Below are 18,532 nucleotides of genomic sequence, written 5' to 3'. Positions count from 1 at the left end.
GCCTTTATTCATAGTCTGTGTAATAATTATTTTTCTTTTAATATTTTGGAGTGTTGATTATTCAGTTCCAGTGCCCCCCATAGTCTTGTAGCCATCCAACCTTCCTAACTCCATGAGCAGCACAGTCTGCAAAATCCATGGGTGGCTGCAAAGTGGCACCTTTGGTTCTTACTGCAGGTTTGTTTTGAGGAGTATATAATGAAAGAGGGCTGGGAGGATAGGCATGGAGCTGATATGTCCTTAACATGAATATAAATACAGGGAAATTTCAGTAGGTGAAAAATTATGTTTAATTTGTTAGGCCAGCAAGAATCTTGGTAAACTGTCCAGTTAGACACCAGCTGTGAGATCCTCATGAAGTGTGTCACATTAGCCTTGTGTGACATGTTGACTTGACAGGCATGATTAAACTCTCCTGTGGGCAGTCTGATGTATATTAAATTGGAATTTTCTTTTAATCTTATAGAAAGCCAAATGTTTACCCTTCCTCTCTTCCTTATTTCTCCTTGTGCTTCACCCAGTGGTGAGCTGTTTGATACAAGAAGTTCATAACCAAGAGCATGAAATGGAAATCTAACTGTTTCATTTTTTGATTTATTTTGATTTTTGATTGCATCTTTGTTTTTTTGGAAGTTTGGTTTTTGTCTGTTCAAAACCATGATGGTTCTACTCCATTCATACAAAAGACAAGAAAGATCAGTTTGAGTCAAGATTATTTCAGTTCTTTAATTTATATTTTCTTTTAGGTACTTCTTTTAACTGGACTTTCCCATTTTTGGTTTTTCTATGAAGAGCATATCTGATGTCATTGTCACCTGAAATAGCAGAAAAGAACTGATTATTCATAATATAATATGTATATATTTTTATATATATTTGTGACAAAAATCAGTAGATGCTCCCATTTCTAAGATGACAGACAAATGAACTAATTCACTGTGACATAATTATCATCCCTTCCCAATTACTGTTTATTTAAAAGTATATTAAAAGAAATACTAATTTGGAGTCTTATGTTTGAAATTAATGGTCTTGCAGGAAATTTTTCTTACTGTAAATGTCTAAACCTTTGCAAAGATTAAAGGAAATTAATGCTGGCATGTTTCATTAATTTGGAACTGCAAGAGGAAATGGGGACCTAATTTCATTTGTATAGATTAAGAAATGTGTCAGTTTTTCTGTTTTGTCTCTCTAGGGCATTTTTTTACTGCAAGGCCTGTCATGATGACATCACAGATCCCAAAAGGATAAAAAAATGTGGCTGCAAACGGCGTAAGTAATATTTCTATCACTCCCTCTCCTTTTCATGAGCAGTTCAGCCTTGAAAAATAGCTGTACAGGTGCTCACATGAGTTACACAGAGAAACAGAAAAGATAAGAAAGAAATGCATAGCAGCATAGTGTCATTTGTATTTAAGTTCATATATTCTGATTATGTTTCACACCACTCACCTGTTTCTTCATTAGAAAGCCCAATTAGGGTCCAAAGTAAAACTTGAAGAATAAAGTCTAGATCTGATTGAAGAGGTGTCTGAGTTAAGAGTGAGCTCACAGTGAAGTTCTACTCTCATTCATACCATGCAGAAATCCAGTAATTTCACTGTTTTCCTGTTAAGTGAAGAACTTTTCTCTGTATTGCTGAACACAAGAGATTAGGGAATTATTACTATTGAAATCAATAATCATTGAAATCACATCACTTTTACTGGAGGAAGGAATTTTCTGGAAGAAATTAATTATTAGTGCTGCTTATATATATATCATTTTAGAAAATTCCATGGCTCTAATGCTAATATTTGGGTTTGTTGAGTTCCTAGATCTGCTTTTGAAATTGTTTGTAAAACTTGGCATGAGGAATAATTGAGTTTTGGAGCTGAGATCAGACTTTGCACCTGTATTTTTATAAATATATAAAAATTAGCATTTTATCTGTATATACTTTGTCAGGACTTTTTTGCAGGAACTGTCACAACCACGGTTTGGATTTAGGGATACATTTCTCAGTAGCTGTCTAAATATTTATGTGAATTCCATGGTATTCTGCCATGAAAAAAGATTGTTCAGTTCAAAAGTACTGATTAGGTAAATTGGAAGATCTCAGAAGAGTTTGATTATGTCTATTTTACCATTACTTTTCAAAGGGAAAAAGCTCTGCTATTACAGGTCCAGTCACAGTGTTACCACTGTGATGTCTTGGAGGATGGAAGAAAGCCTAAGCTGGACCTTCTCTGCCTTTAAAGGATGCCTGGAATTGATGAATTTTTCAAAGATTTTAAAATAAGAGAGAAACATGTCCCTGGAGTTTTTAAAGAAACTCCTCTCCCCACAAAAAAAAACCCCAAAACCCATAAACAAAACAAAAACCAGGAATGTGTAATAATGGGGTAATACACAGGAAAACAGCTGAGACACTGACAGAAAATGGTATTTATCCTCCCAGTAGCCACAAGGAGAACAAGGCACAAGGAAAGCATGCCTGATGTGGAAGGAACATATGCATTGCCTAACATATTGGAAAAAAATTGTTCAGGAACAGTTTATCCATGTGAGAATGTGACCTTTGAACTGCTGCCAGAGCCAATGAGGCTGCTAAGTTCTGGTAAAGCCAGTTACAGATGCCTCGGGGTGCCTATAACTCTCAAACCCATTTTTCCCCCACCCAACATTACCCAACAGTTAAAGAAATATGTTAGCTGTTGAATTTTATCCCATTCTGTCAAAAAAAGACCTATTTTATTTGGGTTTTCATCTCTACTCTTCCTTCACATGGTGTGTGCTTTTCACACATGTGCTGATTAAAAAGGAAAAAAAAAAAAATTCCCAAGGATTTGTTATTTTAATGTGAGAACAACTCCTGTCATTGAAATATGTTAGAAGATAAGAATCAGGAGTTGACAGTATAAAAGAGCAAGAGCCCTTTTATTATTTATTAATGAAAATCAATATAACCTCCTCAGGACTAGGAAACAGCCAACACAATGGGGATATTACTGCAGTAGGGCCATGGGGAGGTGAGAGTGACAACTTTTGTGTGTAGCACTAGGAAATGTTCCAAATGGCATGGTCACACCTCCCAGTCCAGTAAATGGAAGGGTGTTGGACAGATGAAGAAATAAAAATGATGAGGTTAGTGAGGCTGAAGGGGGGAAGCTGTCAGCTGCTGCAGTGAGCACTGAAATCCTCTGTAATCCTCTGAGTCAGGTGAAAAAGAGAAATAAGTGGTCAGTGGGAGTAAAATCTTAAATGTCCCTTTCATTGTCTCCCATTTTCACTCTCCTGTCCTGCATAGACACAGAGATAGGTGATAGCTGCCAGCTTTCCATACAGCTGAGAACAGCTTCCACCTAGGAGCATGCTCACAACTCTTAGGAGTAATACATTTGCTTTGCTTTCAAAGTTCTGTCAGTCAGCAAAACATTTAAATGAAAAATTTCAACAGTAATTAGTGATGTTGGGCCTCTTCAAGTCTCCAGATCCCTTTCAGGGGGCCTGATATTTTTTTTTTTACTTATTTTTTTAAGGTAAGTCTTTAGTGCAGCCTATCATTTGCATGAAAAGTCTTAGCTTTAGCTTTCAAATCACTAATCACTTCTGAAAATTTTTGCTATGTTATCCATCTCCTAAGCTACACAAATCATTGGTCTTAAAGATTCAGTCTAGCATAAATTAAGGAAAATCTTTCCCTATTGAATTAGGAAAACTGTCACCTGACCTGTCAACAGCTGATATGTTGATTTGATTTTCAAAGACTCTGCAAATAGTCATAAAGGCATAGATGGAGTCCTCCAGGAGAAATATTTTAATTAGCAAGTAACACAGTGATTAGGGGCAGCTGAAGGTAGAAAATGTGTAAGATGAAAGCTTGTACCTAAAAATATTGACACATTCAGGTGAATTAAACAAGAAAGAGTATCTTTACATGGCAAACTCAATTATGGTGGCGTTAATTAATGCAGCTTCCTGTGACACTTGAAAGCCACATTCTTTAAGAACCTCTCTGAGGCTGCACAGCTATTTAGATACTGTCTGAACGTTAGCTTGTGGTGTTGTTGGGGTCTAAACGTGAGTCTGATCTACACAGCCAATTGTTCAAACCTGTTAGGCCTAAAACAAGTAATTCAGGGCAGATTGGTTCATTTCCACAAAGCCAGGGACAATTAATCTCACTTTCCTTCTGCAGTTCCTTTGCCATCTCTTTTCTCCTTACCCATCCCACTGCCTGAATAACATCCAAATGCTGATGCCACATTGTCCAGAGAAATGCTTGTGTAGAAATTTCATACACAAATTGTTAATATTTTTTTTATTGTTTTCAATCTCTTTCCTATTCCATTTAACTGTAGCTTTTGCAGCAAGGGGCCAAATAGATGTATATATTGATATAAAATGAAGCCACCTTGGGATGAAATCTCTAAACCGGATGACCTACTCCTCCTGTTTCTTTTATTTTGTGCAACAGCTATGCTCTAATTCTCTATATATTTTTTCCAGTGACAATGCTTGCTGTGAACGGTGGGGGTTGAACCCCAGAGGGGACATATCATGTGTAGATTGATGTGTTTGAAGGAATTTCTTGTAATCTATGACAATTGACAAACTTTTGATTTATTTTTCCTCTTGCTGCCTTGGAACACGGCCCCTACTATATTTTAACTGCACACTGATAGTGATCTATTGTGAGTAAAATTGGGTTCCCTGTAGCCCAGAGTGCGGTCCAACCTGTCTTTTCTCTAGCAGAGAGTATTTTTGTTCAGTATTTTGGTTCTTTATTTATGTTGCATGTAGCAGTGACGTCATACCCACAAGTTTCTCATCGTTTACACCCGCGGAGATTAGGGTGACGTTGAAGAAAATACAGCAGTTTCCCCTCTTCCACCTCTTTTTTTTTTTTTTTTTTTCCCCTTTTATTTCCACAACTTCTTTTTTTTTTTTTTAATCCCTATCTGAAAACGGTGTCTTGGTAATGGCATTTCCTTGAAGTGATTCCAGAGATAATCTCCTGAGTTTTTAGGGATATGGCTCAGCCTGGGGTAATTACCACTAGAGAACCGTTTGCCTGGTTGGAGCAATTCCCTGTCAGATCTGTGTTCAGTTTTTTTGTACTTTCTCTTATCCATTGCAAAGCTGACACAAAGTGCAACACAGCAGTCTTTTAGTGTTCTTATCTAACTCCTTTCTCCTCATCAGCAAATAAAAAAGGAGATGGGGTTAAAGCTAGACAGTGAATTAAGTGTGTGTCTAGCTTCTAGTGTGGAACCTCCAGGTGAAACGAGCTACAGTGCTTTAATTTTCCCCAGCTTGCTTGTTTTGAAATTAATTACATGGTTTTTCAAGACCTAAGCTGTGAAGTTTTACATTTTCAGTCTATCCAGAATAGAAACTTTATAGACCACTTCATGTCAATCTAAGTGGGCACCACTCTAAAGTGTGCAGAACCCATGAAGGCTCTCGTCAGTCACTTTTAGTGTTAACAGTTGTGATAATTTAAAATAAACACAGCATTTGGGACATGGAAAGAATTTGCTGCTTAGAAAGACAAGCACTACAAAGAAGTACTGGCTATAGGGCAGTGTTGGAATTCTATGGACTTGTTCTTTCAAAAAGCAAAAGGGATCAAATATGTCATAGCTGCAGTGAAGCATTACTGTACCAGATTGAGCCTAACCATATATACATTATATAGTAACCATACAATATATAATAACTTCAGTTATTTGAAGCAAATGGTGCTGTGAGACTTTTCCAACATTTTGCCAGATATTCCCAATTCACTGCATAATAATGCTTCAGGTCCTAATCTGGGTGGAGGTATTTTTTCCCCTCTCAGCTGGACACACCATGGGGTCTTGTAAAGAATAAAGAAAGAGCTGAGATTCCTGGAGTTGTGTGAGAAAGTTCCAGCTTGAAGTTGTGATGGCCTTCAGTATCATTATTTACTATCTATCTTATCATGGTCTCTGCAAACTACACTAAAGATCCTCTTGTGGTAGAATGCATTCAAACAGAGAGCAGAAATTTTGCCAGAGATCTATTTGCAGCCAATAGAATGACTCAGCAGAAAGATGGGGCAGCACCAAAAAGCAGATTTTCCATCAGGTCAGCATGATGAGAATCAATACTTAATAACAAACTAGAAAGAAACCATTTTCTGTGCATAAGCTGATGAATCCTATTGACTTTGAGGCAAAAGACTGAAAGTAATTTGTATTTATTTGAAGCAATGTGTTTAATTTAAATATGCTTTTACATTGAGGCCATTCTGGACTAGGGAAATTAGTTTCAATAGTAAGAAATGCCAAGAGTTGTTTTTTTTGAAGAAGTTGACACTGTTTTGACTTAGTTTTTTCCATATCCCCAGTAGCTTCAGCTTGTTCAGAAATGCTTTGAGAGTTCACTGGCTGAGAGTCTTCTTGAAGGTAATAAAGGAAAGATCAGATTTGAAAATGAAAATGAATTGGTCTATAAATGTGCCATTAGTTTCAAAACGTATGAGTTATTCTCATAGATATTAAAATAAAAACTCAGATCCCCTGCTGTTTCTACAGCTTAGACAAACAGCCCAATATCAATTCTACCAAACAATCAGTTGCCTTTGATTCCAAAAATTGCAAGATAGTGAACAAGCTGACTTGTTGAACTTCTCCTGTGAAAGTGAAATAACAGAGAGATAGCTTTGCCTGTTGTGTCAAGAAAAAAGAAATTCTCCCCACCAGTTTTAGATAATGCTGCTGTATTTTTCAGGAAACTGAAATTGTGCTGGGGGGTTTCCTTCCAATCTTGCAGTCTCGTGCTGCTCACCAGCATTTCTAAAGGTGATTAAATCAGCCTGCTCACCCTTTCACGCTGCTGTTATTTTTCTTATAACGTGGATCATGAGAACTTGATGAATTGAAATGCCACGTGATACGTTTCAATTCTTAAGTGTAGTGGGACTTTTTTTTTTTTTTTTTTTTACCATTTGCTGGTCAAGAAACCTCCAGTTCATCCTTTTCTTAACCAGCTGTTATCTCAGAGAGATCCACTAGATGTCCTCGCAGATCTACTCTTTGGTACCTCTGAGGTGACAAGGAAAACTCTAGTGATGGGTGGAACACAAGGACTGAGTAGACTGTAAGGTTTTTTTTTTAAAAAAAAAAAAGATAAATCAGCAAAGACGAAGGGATACTTTCTTCTGCTTGCTTTTTTTTTTTTTTCCTTTTTTTTTTTTTTTTCTTTTTTTCAAGGAGCTGTTCCTTGACATCTTAGATAGAGAATAATCTGCAGTTTCCTTGGCTTGTTTTTGCAGCTGGAAGTATTTCCCATTACTGTTTGTGAACCCTTAAGTAACACCTCAGATCCCAGACAATCTAGAAAGTTTAAGTGGGCCTTTTTTTTTTTTTCTTTTTGAGCTTTTGATATTAGAAAGCAAGGTACTTAGACATCTGAGGCACTCCTCCCTTATTAGAATAGAAAGCTATTGCCTTCTGAGAAAAACTGCAACCAAAACAGGTTTCCAAAGTATTTATTTGGTTTATAAACAATTGACAGAAATTTTCCTTTTCCTCTTAAGAAATCAGAAGATGATTAATTTTTATATTCTTGTTTATATTCTTTGGTCAGAATTAAGTATTCTGATTTCTGTGTCTATGAAAACTTCCCCTGAAACTTTTACTAATTCATTCTACAAATTCTGTGAGACTGTCATCATATTAAGTAGAAGGACCTGTTCTTCCTTTTTGTCCATTCATTATTCAAATGAAAATAGGAGAATAATTCCATTTCTGTCCCAACCTCCATTTTCACTAGTTGCAAATAACAGTTCTATCCAGCATCCATAACACTTCCTTGAATAGAAATCAGATGATTCTTATGCAGGTGCTATGGGTGCCAAACAAATTTACCCCCCCCCCCCAGAGGCTTTTCTTAAGGTCCCCCTGTCTCTCTGATAATTCCCATTTTTTTTTTGTTAACGTTTATGGAAGTTTTATAGGAAATGGTATGTCTGTGGCTGAATCATTTAAAATCATTTCTGTCTTGTCTGTGGTCTTGTCACGAGTCATCCCTACTAATAATCCATGTCTTGTTTTATTTGAAAAAAAAAAAGTATTGTATTTGGTGTGACTGTAACAATGACTGTATAAAAGGAATGATGAGTAACAGCATGTTTTCTTTTCCAAATGTATTGCTCTGATATGCAGTTGCTTATATACTGGTTGAAACCCTTATAGCAAGTCCTTTCTGCTACTTATATTTCCAGGTCCAAGCCTGTTTCCTGCATGTTAATGATGTGAAATATTAAAATGATGCATGATCTTTAGAACAACTGATAATAATAGTTAAAAACAGTCCCTGTAAGGGCAATGCTTTTGAGAAGCACCACGGAGTCCTTCCCCTATTGGCTTGAATTCCCCCATTCATTGGTTTAAGCCCGATGAAAACAGTACCAAAAAGTTTTCCTTCCCAACCCTCTTTGCCCTTCAGCCTGATTTCTTTTCATTTCTATAAATGTGTCCTCTCCTATTATTGACTGTTGACAAGATATGGTTACAAGTAAATGAAAACCAGGGACTGTTACTAACCAATGACCTACCCGTTGAGAATTTCCCAGCAGTGTGTTTTGCTACAGCATTTGATTAGAAAAAGTGCTTCAAAACAGCTATAATTAAACCAAAGTGGGCCTGCCTGTTACCTCACCTACTGGTAGTGTCTCATAAATGCCTTTTTATTTTTCTTTCATTTCCTTAAAGCGAAAATAATAACATAGGCATAATGGAAAAGACTTCCATATTTTTGGTAACATTTCACTTTCTTTTGCTGCCCAACTTTCTGATTTTTTAAATAACGTGTTGGGAAGGCTTAGGCAGAGGGAAACCTTGGGAAAACAAACGCTGTTTTGAATTTTCTGTGTGGTTTGAATGTGTGTGCATCAAAAGCTGCAGTTGAAACCTTCTTAACTAAAAGCCAAGCTCTGAGGAATGATGTACCATGCAATGAAACGAGCCTGATGCTGCATGATGACTTTCTGAACAGCTGTAAGATAACTCTACTAGGATGCTAAAGGAACATGGCATTAGTCATGTGAGCAAAATGTTAGAGGAATGGAGTTGCTGCTGAAGAGATCACTCATTCATCTCCCTCAATGCCTGTTTTCCACAATCATAACGTTGCCTTTGCTTGACAAGTACACTGTATGGCAAGTCATCAAGGCCTTAGAACAGGACTTGACCCATTTGAACAATTCCAATCCCTCTTTCCTGGTGACTGTGGCATTAAGGAACTGTGAAAAAAAAAAAAAAATTATTTTAAATTTAATGGCATCACCACATTGCAAAAAAAGACATCCTAAACTGAAGGTACAGGCCAGAGAAACATCACCTTTTTTTATGCATTTCCTTTTAAGGTTTTTTTTTTCCCTGTCTGTGTTCTGTTTTGTTCTTAGTATAATTGAGTCAGTTCAATCTAAACCATTACCAAAAGTGTTGGTTCAGTGCAAGATGTGAAACAATCACAGTGGCCTTTGCATTTACCCTGATGTGAACATGACTGTGATCCAGGTAACACAGAAACTTGCACACTGCTAAATTGCACATTTTTATAAAAAAAGGATGCTTTGTATTTCTAGAATTATCTGACAAGGCCATTCCTTGGACTGAAGGATATAAATGGTCAATTCTAACCTGGCATTTTTTTGGAAATAGGTCCTAATTTCCATCCAGTTATTTGGTCCTCAGTCTACCTTTGAATCCAGAGCAGAAAACGTGCCAGTGATTGGTTCAGCATGTTTCAGTGGACCAATGCTCTCTGTGCTTTTGGTGATGCCTTATTTGTGAACTGATCTGAGTGTCAAGCATATTAGTTGTGTCTTTTCTATGGGCAAATTTTGGTCTTCTGCCAAGAGTTAATTTGAATTCCTCAGGATGTAATGTAAACAAAGTAAAATTTTCGGAAAGTTTTATGAACATCTTTTAACTCTTCAGTAATGTGTAATTTATTGCATTAAAGGAGCTCCCTGGCACAGTTTAATACAGAGAAATTATTACCATCTGTTTAAGAAAAAAAATATATTTATATATGTATATATATGTATGTACATAATGTGTGTGAGCGTATGTATGTAAGAATATATGTGTGTGTGTATACATACATATATATATAGATATATAAAAGCTTTTATTTTTATGGGAAGCAGGATAGGCCAAAAATAGCAGCTTTAGAGTTGGTTTTTTTTCATTGTAGCCCAACAGTATTAATTGTGCCACGGGAAAATTATATTCTCAGTATTCTCTGCTTTTACTCTGTTCTTTTTTTTGATCCAAACACTTGACTGTAATCCATAATTCTTCCCTATCTCTGCGGTCACCCTATGAGCCTGAAGAGAGAGAAAAAGCAATTTATCTTTTGCCCTACTTTTAACGTCCGGCCAAAGCGTTATCAATAATTTCACCGCATTTTTTTTTTTTTTTCCCCCCCTCTTTGGGTCAAGACTGTTAACATAAACTAAGGCCTATATTTAAACCCCTTCAATTCCCTTCCAGCTGCCTTGTTATATCTGTAACCTTGCCATTAACCTGCTGCTCTTCCTCTCCTCCCATCCAACACATGGTTATAGCCAAGATGTCCATCTACAAGAGAATGAACCTGGCATGTTGTTTTGGTTGCGGACGCTCTGAGCGTGACTGCTCTTGCATGTCAGGCAGTGTACATAGTAACATGGACACCCTTGAGAGAGCCTTCCCACTTTCTTCTGTCTCTGTTAATGATTGCTCCACCAGTTTACGTGCCTGTAAGTTTGAACACCCAACACATGCTGTTCCATGTCTGTGCTGTCTGTGGTCCCACCCCCATCCCGTGTTGTGCGTTTTACTGGGCTGATGCTTTTTTTTTTATATGGTCGACCCCCAAATTTTGATATGGCTCTGTCTTCATATTTCTGTTGTAATTTCTTTAATAAGGTGTGAAATGGAATTTGTTATTTTGCTCTGTGTGCTCTTTAAGAAGAAGGCTCTTGCACTAGCGTGCAGGGCTTCCGGAGTGCAGTTTGGTGGCATCTTTTTAATTTGATTCATACAGTATAAATTGTCACTCATTAAGTGTTTCAGTGGAGGAACAGGCCTGTGTCTAAATCTCTGTCTGCTGCTTTGGTAGTGCAGCATCCAATAGGCAGTGAATAAATATACAGGATACAGCTGAGGAGCTGAACTGTAGTAGCTGAAACTCTGGTTTATACTGCTACCAGTATCTTGAGTTTTGTTTGTGACCCTTCATTCCTGCTGAGGAAGAGCTTCCCATCTGATACTGCAACTGCAGAAATCTTCATAAAAATGGTGATGATTTTTGTGGGGCTTTTTTTAGAAGGGATAGCCTGCTGCAAGGGGTTTTTGAACTTAACTCTAGAATCTATCCCATAGGACAGGAGTACCACTTGAATTATGCCCCAAATTCTCTTTGAAAGGTCAGAGTTCAGAGGGAGAAGATGACAGAGAAGTTACAACAATTCAGAATATCCACTCATTCTTTAATTGAGCAGCAGGGATTACAAGACTGCCTTTATCAGTGTGAGGTCAACAGCTGAGGAAGATTTTAAATAATATGGTGATTTTTATTTATTATTTTAAAATTTTATTTTATCCTCCTCTCCAGACACCCGTAACAGGCAAAACTATGTCTTGAAACAGGATCTGTTTTTCTTTCCCTGCCCAAATGACAAAGAAGAACTATAAAATTAGTCAGATACATCTATAGGAGTAAAATGTAGTTTTTAGATACTGCATCTACTTGTCTTTTGTATTGGAATACAAAGTCCAAGTGGTAAATGACTTTGCTTTAAGTGTTTGGACATTTGAATGGTTTTTCCAGACACAAATGTGGAGTATATAGCCACGTGGGTTAACACTATGAATTTTGGTTGCACTTCTTGTCTGAAGACTGTGTCACTTATACTGATTCTGATCAGATTTATAGAGATCTTCCCAGCAATCTTCTCTCTGTATATGCACATAAGCACTGAATGTCCCTTTTATCTCCATGGTTGCATCACATGCATCACCTCAGGGGAGGTGGTTCCTAATTTTAAGTCCTCTCCTAAGTCACAGAAATTTTTATCCTTTAAAGGGACCTTTGTCAGAGCGAAAATGTAGCAAAGCAGATTTTGTTTTGAAAACCTAGCAAGAAACTTGACTGGATTTGCAAACTGCTGCAGGCTGCATTGCTTACACAGCCCAACACAGTGCCTGGTGTACTTTGTGTTCATCCAGGCTAGAACAGAGAGTATGTGGTTCAGTCCTGGCACTGCTGCTGACAGTAACCAGAAGGGGCTGAATGACTATGTCTCTACAAATGGGTAAAATTTCTGCCATTATCACTGGCAAGGAAAGAAAAGCCATAATTTGTAGGTTTACCAGAGCTTTCAAGTTCATTTAAGACTATACAGGGGCAGATAATGTAAACATTTTGGATTATGTTGCTTGCTGAGCCAAAAACCTCCACAATAATGGTATTATTTCCACCAAAAAAACAATATGGCTGGGAAACACTTCAGATCAGTGTTAGAGTTTGTAGCATAAGTTATATTGACAGCTCTGAGGATTTTCAGTATCCTATTTTTCCAGGGCCTTTGCCCCCCTTCATCACTCCATCAAGCCAAGAGAGATCTCTTCTTGTGAGATTAGTCCCCTTTGACTATTAATAATGAGTACAAAAATCAGTACCAATTCACACTCTTTGCAAAGCAGCATAAGCCTTTCTTTTTCAATTTAAATATAGATATATATATATATACATGCACACACATGCAACATTTCACTGGCAGGACTTCAATAGAAATTAGTGTGTTTTCTTTTCAGTCCACAGGGGTCGTAATGATGCCCATCTTGACAGAGCTAGTTAACTCAAAGAATGGTGGTGAGAGTCAGCTTTTCATTAAATATGAGCAGATGTGAAATGTAGAGTGTTTGACAATTAGAAATGGCAGCAGCAGGGCCCCAGAATCAAAGTGAGGTCAGATTGGTGGATCAGATTACCTCTCTTACATTCTTTAGTTGTTCTGAAAATCATTTTGAATTAGTGTCAGTGGAGCCATGATGGGTTTTGCCCTTTGTCTTTTATGCTAGGACTGTATTGTTTCCCCAGACACTCATTAAAGGTCATTATACTATTACAGGGCTTGCTTTGGTCGTGGTGCCCTGGTTGGGTTGATTTGCTTCTACAATTGCTTAATGCATTTCTTTCTTTTTTTTTTTTTCACTTTTTTCCTCTTTTCTTTTTCTTATTTTTTTTTATGTTTTTTTTTTAATTATTATTTTTTACTTTTGGCCTTAAAAGCAGGTTCTTGGGTTTTTTCTTTTTCCAAGGTGAACAAAATCACAGACCATTGTATGAAATTTCTTGAAACAATGAGTAGCTTTGGAAAGAATTAATGCTGTTTGTAAGAATCTGATGTCAAGTAAAAGATACCAGTGCATAGATTCAGTGATGTACACAGGATTTAGTTTACTAATTGTATAATGTGCAGAGAAAGTGACACTTGCAGTGAATTTTCCACTGTGAATCTGATTCTCTGTTATTATATTGTTGCCTAGCAAATTTTCATTCTAGCAAATGAAAACCATAATCTAGTTAACTATAATTACATTAAAATAGCTTTGAGTTTATAGGCAGCTGTCTGGGAGAACATGGGTATGATCTTTCTAAATGTAAGGAAATAGAATTTTAACTTTCTTTGTGTCTACATTTTTTCAAGTTTAATTGCTTTTAGTAGATGGGTTCATGAACAGCAGTCAAATGGTCCAAGCCTTCTTTTTTACTGGAGATTCTAGTGAATTAGAGAAAGGTATTTAGCCACTGAAAAAACTTGGGGTGGTTTATTCTATGAAATGTTACTAAGAAGTATGAAGTTTCTGCTTAGGTCTGTGCCAAATCTTGGGGAGTGCCATTCAGATGATTAATTGATACAGACAGAATCTTAACCTGAACCATTTAATTTCTGTGTTTCTGTATCACCATATGGCTGCTGCCTCTCAGGAACATCAAAAGTTCATGTTCCAAGAGGAAATGTTTTCTAAACTTGTCACTGTGCCCACTGCTATGGGAATCTAAACTTCCAAGGACATTCTTGATACTAGGCCCAGGCATATCTAATTTAGCTTGTGAGAAAACATGCTCTGGCATGCTCTGATAGTTCTGAGCAGCTTTATGTGAAGACTTTGGTGAATATCAGGGATCTCCAGAGGCAAGAGACAAGAGGAATTATTATATTTTGAATTCAGGGTTCAGCCCAAACTCCTAACCATCCTATTTGAGCAGAAAGACCAGGCTAAAACAAGCTGGAAAAAGCTTAATTTTAAAAAGTAGCCAAAGCATGTACCTACCCGTGTGCCAAGCCCAGTTTAGAGCCATAAATGTTGTCTGATCTCCTAGTGCTGGCATGTGATTTATACTAAAGAGACAAGTTAGCTGCTGAGTCTTTCTCAAAGGACTGGAAATTGCCTTCTGCAAGATTAGATGAAGGGTTTGGGTAGCTGAACCACTGTGCTGAACTTGTCTGGCAATGTGGTTTAGCAAGTTAGGTCAAGGAGCACTTCACTGACCTAGCTGCTTTTTAGGGCAGTGTAAAGACCTTGTCTTTACAACTTAAAAACCCAAATTCTACAATGAGAGTTGAAATGACAGGTCACTTACTGATTTGTTCAGAAGAATGCACAGCACACTCACACACTGGTCAGGGTATCTGTAGCTCCTCAGTTGTATAACTGTGCTTGGCATTTCTAAAGGAGTTGACTATTAAAGCCCTGGATTCCTAAATTACCAGCTGGAAAGTCAGCATAGTCTTGATTTCCCCTAGAATGCAAGAACTGTGCCCTTTGCCTTCTACAGAACAAACCCAACCTCCTGCTTCTCTAGTCCTGCTGAAGTAGCCAAAGCAATAGGAAAGATTTTGATGGCTGAGGTCAGGAAGGACCCATGTGTGCTCTGTCAAACTTCCACTGCTAGAGTTCTCTTTTCACCCTTCAGCAGCAATAGTTTGCTTTTTACAGGGTACATATACCACCTTGTGGTGGCTACAGACTCTGGGATTCACTAGCCAGCTATAGAACTGATCTCATTTACATTAGAATACTCAGAAGGAGTGAAAGGTGGGGTACTACCCCTGCCTTCTCCCATTTCATGAATTTTCTGAGCTGTGAGAAGTCTCTTGTGGCCACAGGAGGGATGGAGAAGCATCTGCTCTGAAATTCTTACTTTTACATGTGCTGCCTGAACACCTTCCTCTTTAATGTAACCCTGTGATCCCTGGGTGGTCCCACTGCCTCATCAAGAAGTCAACAGCACACCTTGCATGTTTTGAGGAACAAGAAATGGGAGGACTAAAGAAGCAATCAGGTCTGCTTGGAAGGGAAAGACAGATGCTGCCCCTGGGGGATGACATGGTAATGAGATTAATGAAAAGAGGACATTAGAATGAGACATGGTGCTAAATAAATTCCTCTTAATTGCAAGACAGAGAGAATACAAGTCATAAACCTGTGAACCATGCTGTGGGTAATAGATTGATTTACGTAAACCTAGTTCCAAATCTTGCTCCTTGTTTTAGGGTGACAGATTTTTGCTTCTGTTACATCAGTTCCCACATGCTCAGGGTTGTGTTCCTAAGAATTGGCACAGCTATGATATTTCCTCTAAATATCTCCACAAGGCTGCAAGTGTCACCTTTCAAAATACTGAAAATAGTGTAAAACTGGACACCTGCCTTCATTTTAGTGTGCTCAGTTGTGCAGAGAAAACATTGTTTTAGTTATCTCAGTTGAGATACAAGTCCAATACAGCTGAAAAACAAAACAAAACAAAAAAAAAAAAATAAAGAAAATGTATCTTAATGTAGTCAACTTTGCTACTTACTGGGTGATGAAGAAAACCAGTTTGTCTTCTTTAGCCACCTCTTCAGAATGAGTTATTGTCAAGCAAGCTGATGTTACCAAAACCTGGCCAATGGGGTTTTGAAGCAGCTAAAACCAAACCATGGAACAGGTAAAAAAAGAAGATACCCATGTGGGAGATTCCTGTCCTCCTCTGTAGGGTTTCTTGCAGCGTAGCCATAAATGTGAAGTCAATTCTTGTACGTGCTAGAGATGCAGTTCTGTGTAACCTACTTTTTTTCCATCTCCTTCTCCTTGTGGCAATCCCAGGAAGATGCATGCAGGTGACCATGCCTTATTTCTGGTATCTGGAACAAGATGGACTCTCGCATCACCATGGGGATGAAGGCACTGCTAAGTTTAGGAGTGATTTTTTTTGCAGAATGGAGAAGGTAGGGGAGGGGGAGATCAAGAGCTCAGCATTTAATTTAGGCCTTTACATCGATTCATGATTCTTCCCAGGGTCAGAGGGAAGAGCCTAGTGAGTGGCTTGCTCAGAAGAGAACAAGCTCAAAAAGATGCTGTCTGCATCCTGTGGAGTGAATTTAGCAGAAGGTCTTATGCAAGGTGACATGGAAATTATGTTTGCATTTTTAGTTCCTGAGTGTGGCTGGTTGTCATGAAACTCACCATGACAGTTCCTTACCACCAGGCAGCAGATTCTTCTTGTTCCCTCCTTGGTGTGGGACAGATGCTAGCCAGTTAGCTCTCCTTCTCCACTGCTTTTGAGCTATTTCAAGCGACAGATGCCAGAGCTGGCTCGGTTTCAGCTTGAGCATTTCTGTCATAGCCCTGCCTTGAGCCCGAATTCTGACCTTTACTGTATGAAATAAAGTACTTATGAACAAGCAGTGGCTTGATCCAGAGCAGGCTTAGAGCAAATGTCAAGTGTCAAGTCAGTCTCCTACCTTCTTATTCCACCTGCATTAGGAACCTAGATTAGACCCTAGACTACTGCACTGACTGCCTCAGGCTTTATGGGTCTGGAGAGACATAACTTATTAACAAAGAGTTATTAAATTTTTATCAGTTTTATAACACAATGTAAATGCCTTCTATGAATCTACATTGTATTCATTATCATTTAAAACGTTAATTAAGTCAAAGTTGCATTTAATTGAGTTCTAAATGTGCCTTTGGGAGGAAGCTTTTAAAAACAGCTGCGGGATTGAGGAGCTCAGTGATGCTGGGAAGTTGTTAGTACTGCTTTCCAGGATAGGTCCCCCAAGTTGATTGCCATTTTGAGTCTTAGCTAATTTGTGTTGATGTTATTGGGCAAGGTCTCAAATTAGTATTGAACCAATAACAGCAGAAAGCTATCAGCTTGTGCTAATCACAGATATAGTTTGATGCATAATTTGCATTCTTTTTAACTTGCTTCCAAACTAAAATGAATGGTTGATTTGTGAAGCCTCTACTTCTCCTACTCTGGTATTATAATATTTTTTGCATTTAATATCCTCATTAGTTGGTTCCCTTTAGAATTCGAGGAAAAATGTGTTCACTGATGTGGAATATTGTCCCTTTAGATTCAGAGAAATAGAAGCCCTCTAGCCTAGATCTTCTACATTTCATGTGATTTGAAGTCATTGTTTGAAGCCATTGATTTGAAATCTACAGCAGACCACAGTATACTATCAACATATGAAGGGAAATACAATTTAATATAAAAAAAAATAATAATAACCAAGTTAATCTCCAAACCAAGTTAAAGTGTGCTTGGCTTGCATTATGGATAGGAACGTTACTGCTTCTCATGCTTTTTGATGTAAAAACAAAAGAAAGAAGGAAAAAAACCCCAAGTATAGTGTTTCCACGCTCTGATTATTCAGCTAAGACAATTTAATATAAAAAAATAATAATAACCAAGTTAATCTCCAAACCAAGTTAAAGTGTGCTTGGCTTGCATTATGGATAGGAACGTTACTGCTTCTCGTGCTTTTTGATGTAAAAACAAAAGAAAGAAGGAAAAAAAACCCAAGTATAGTGTTTCCACCCTCTGATTGTTCAGCTAAGACCTTCAGCATATTTTACCATCCACGTACCTTTAATCAGGTCACATTATCTGTGGTGTGACCACTAATGCACACACTATGTGATTCATATTTATAGAATAGGAGCCAGAGGGAAGTGACCTACTGGTTGTGTAAGCCAGGAGAGGCCACTGAATTGGAATCAAAGATCTTCAGATTTTATCAAGTTCAGTGTTAGGTCCAGCAAAGCCCTCAGCCTGAAAGCCAGAAGCAACTTGCAAGACAATTTTTTTCTGGGTCATATTTTCTACAGAGTACCTAGAACATTTCCAGGTATTTCTGCATGCCAAGATACATACCCTGATGAATTTTTTATGTGCTACATGAAAAGAGATTGTTGTCACATAACTCTGTGTTGTTCCTGAAGTGCCACAAAACAAGCACCTGTCCTGTAGCATTGCTTTGACTGAGGTTATAGTGGCCAGGAGGGGGTGGAGCAGAAGAGGGAAGTTTTTAATTGATAGTTAAGAAATCATAGCCATCTATTTTTTTAGGAGGTAATTTTTTAAATATCTGCAGTATGCAACTATAAAATAAATATAATATAAATATGACAGTAGGTTTTAAATCAGGTTTTTTGCTTTTACAGTTTGAGACTAAGAGTTTCTG

The 18,532-nt window shown here is 37.7% G+C and overlaps 1 protein-coding gene across 21 annotated transcripts in view; it reads left to right on the top strand.

Annotated features, from left to right (window-relative positions):
- KCNMA1 (potassium calcium-activated channel subfamily M alpha 1) overlaps positions 1–18,532 on the top strand; it is a 368,746-nt gene that overhangs the window by 272,379 nt on the left and 77,835 nt on the right. For 19 of the 21 annotated variants that reach the window (XM_071748266.1, XM_071748268.1, XM_071748267.1 and 16 more), the window contains one exon: positions 1,196–1,272. In XM_071748266.1, coding sequence (XP_071604367.1) covers positions 1,196–1,272 — 77 coding nt within the window. Of the gene's footprint in view, positions 1–1,195; positions 1,273–10,588; positions 10,763–18,532 lie in introns of all 21 variants that reach the window. The other 2 variants (XM_071748282.1, XM_071748281.1) reach the window with 1 other exon arrangement.

Source organism: Heliangelus exortis, chromosome 7 (assembly GCF_036169615.1).
Source record: "Heliangelus exortis chromosome 7, bHelExo1.hap1, whole genome shotgun sequence".
Classification (NCBI taxonomy): domain Eukaryota; kingdom Metazoa; phylum Chordata; class Aves; order Apodiformes; family Trochilidae; genus Heliangelus; species Heliangelus exortis.
Note: the sequence above shows the minus strand (reverse complement) of the source record. Positions and strands in the feature narration are given on the sequence as shown.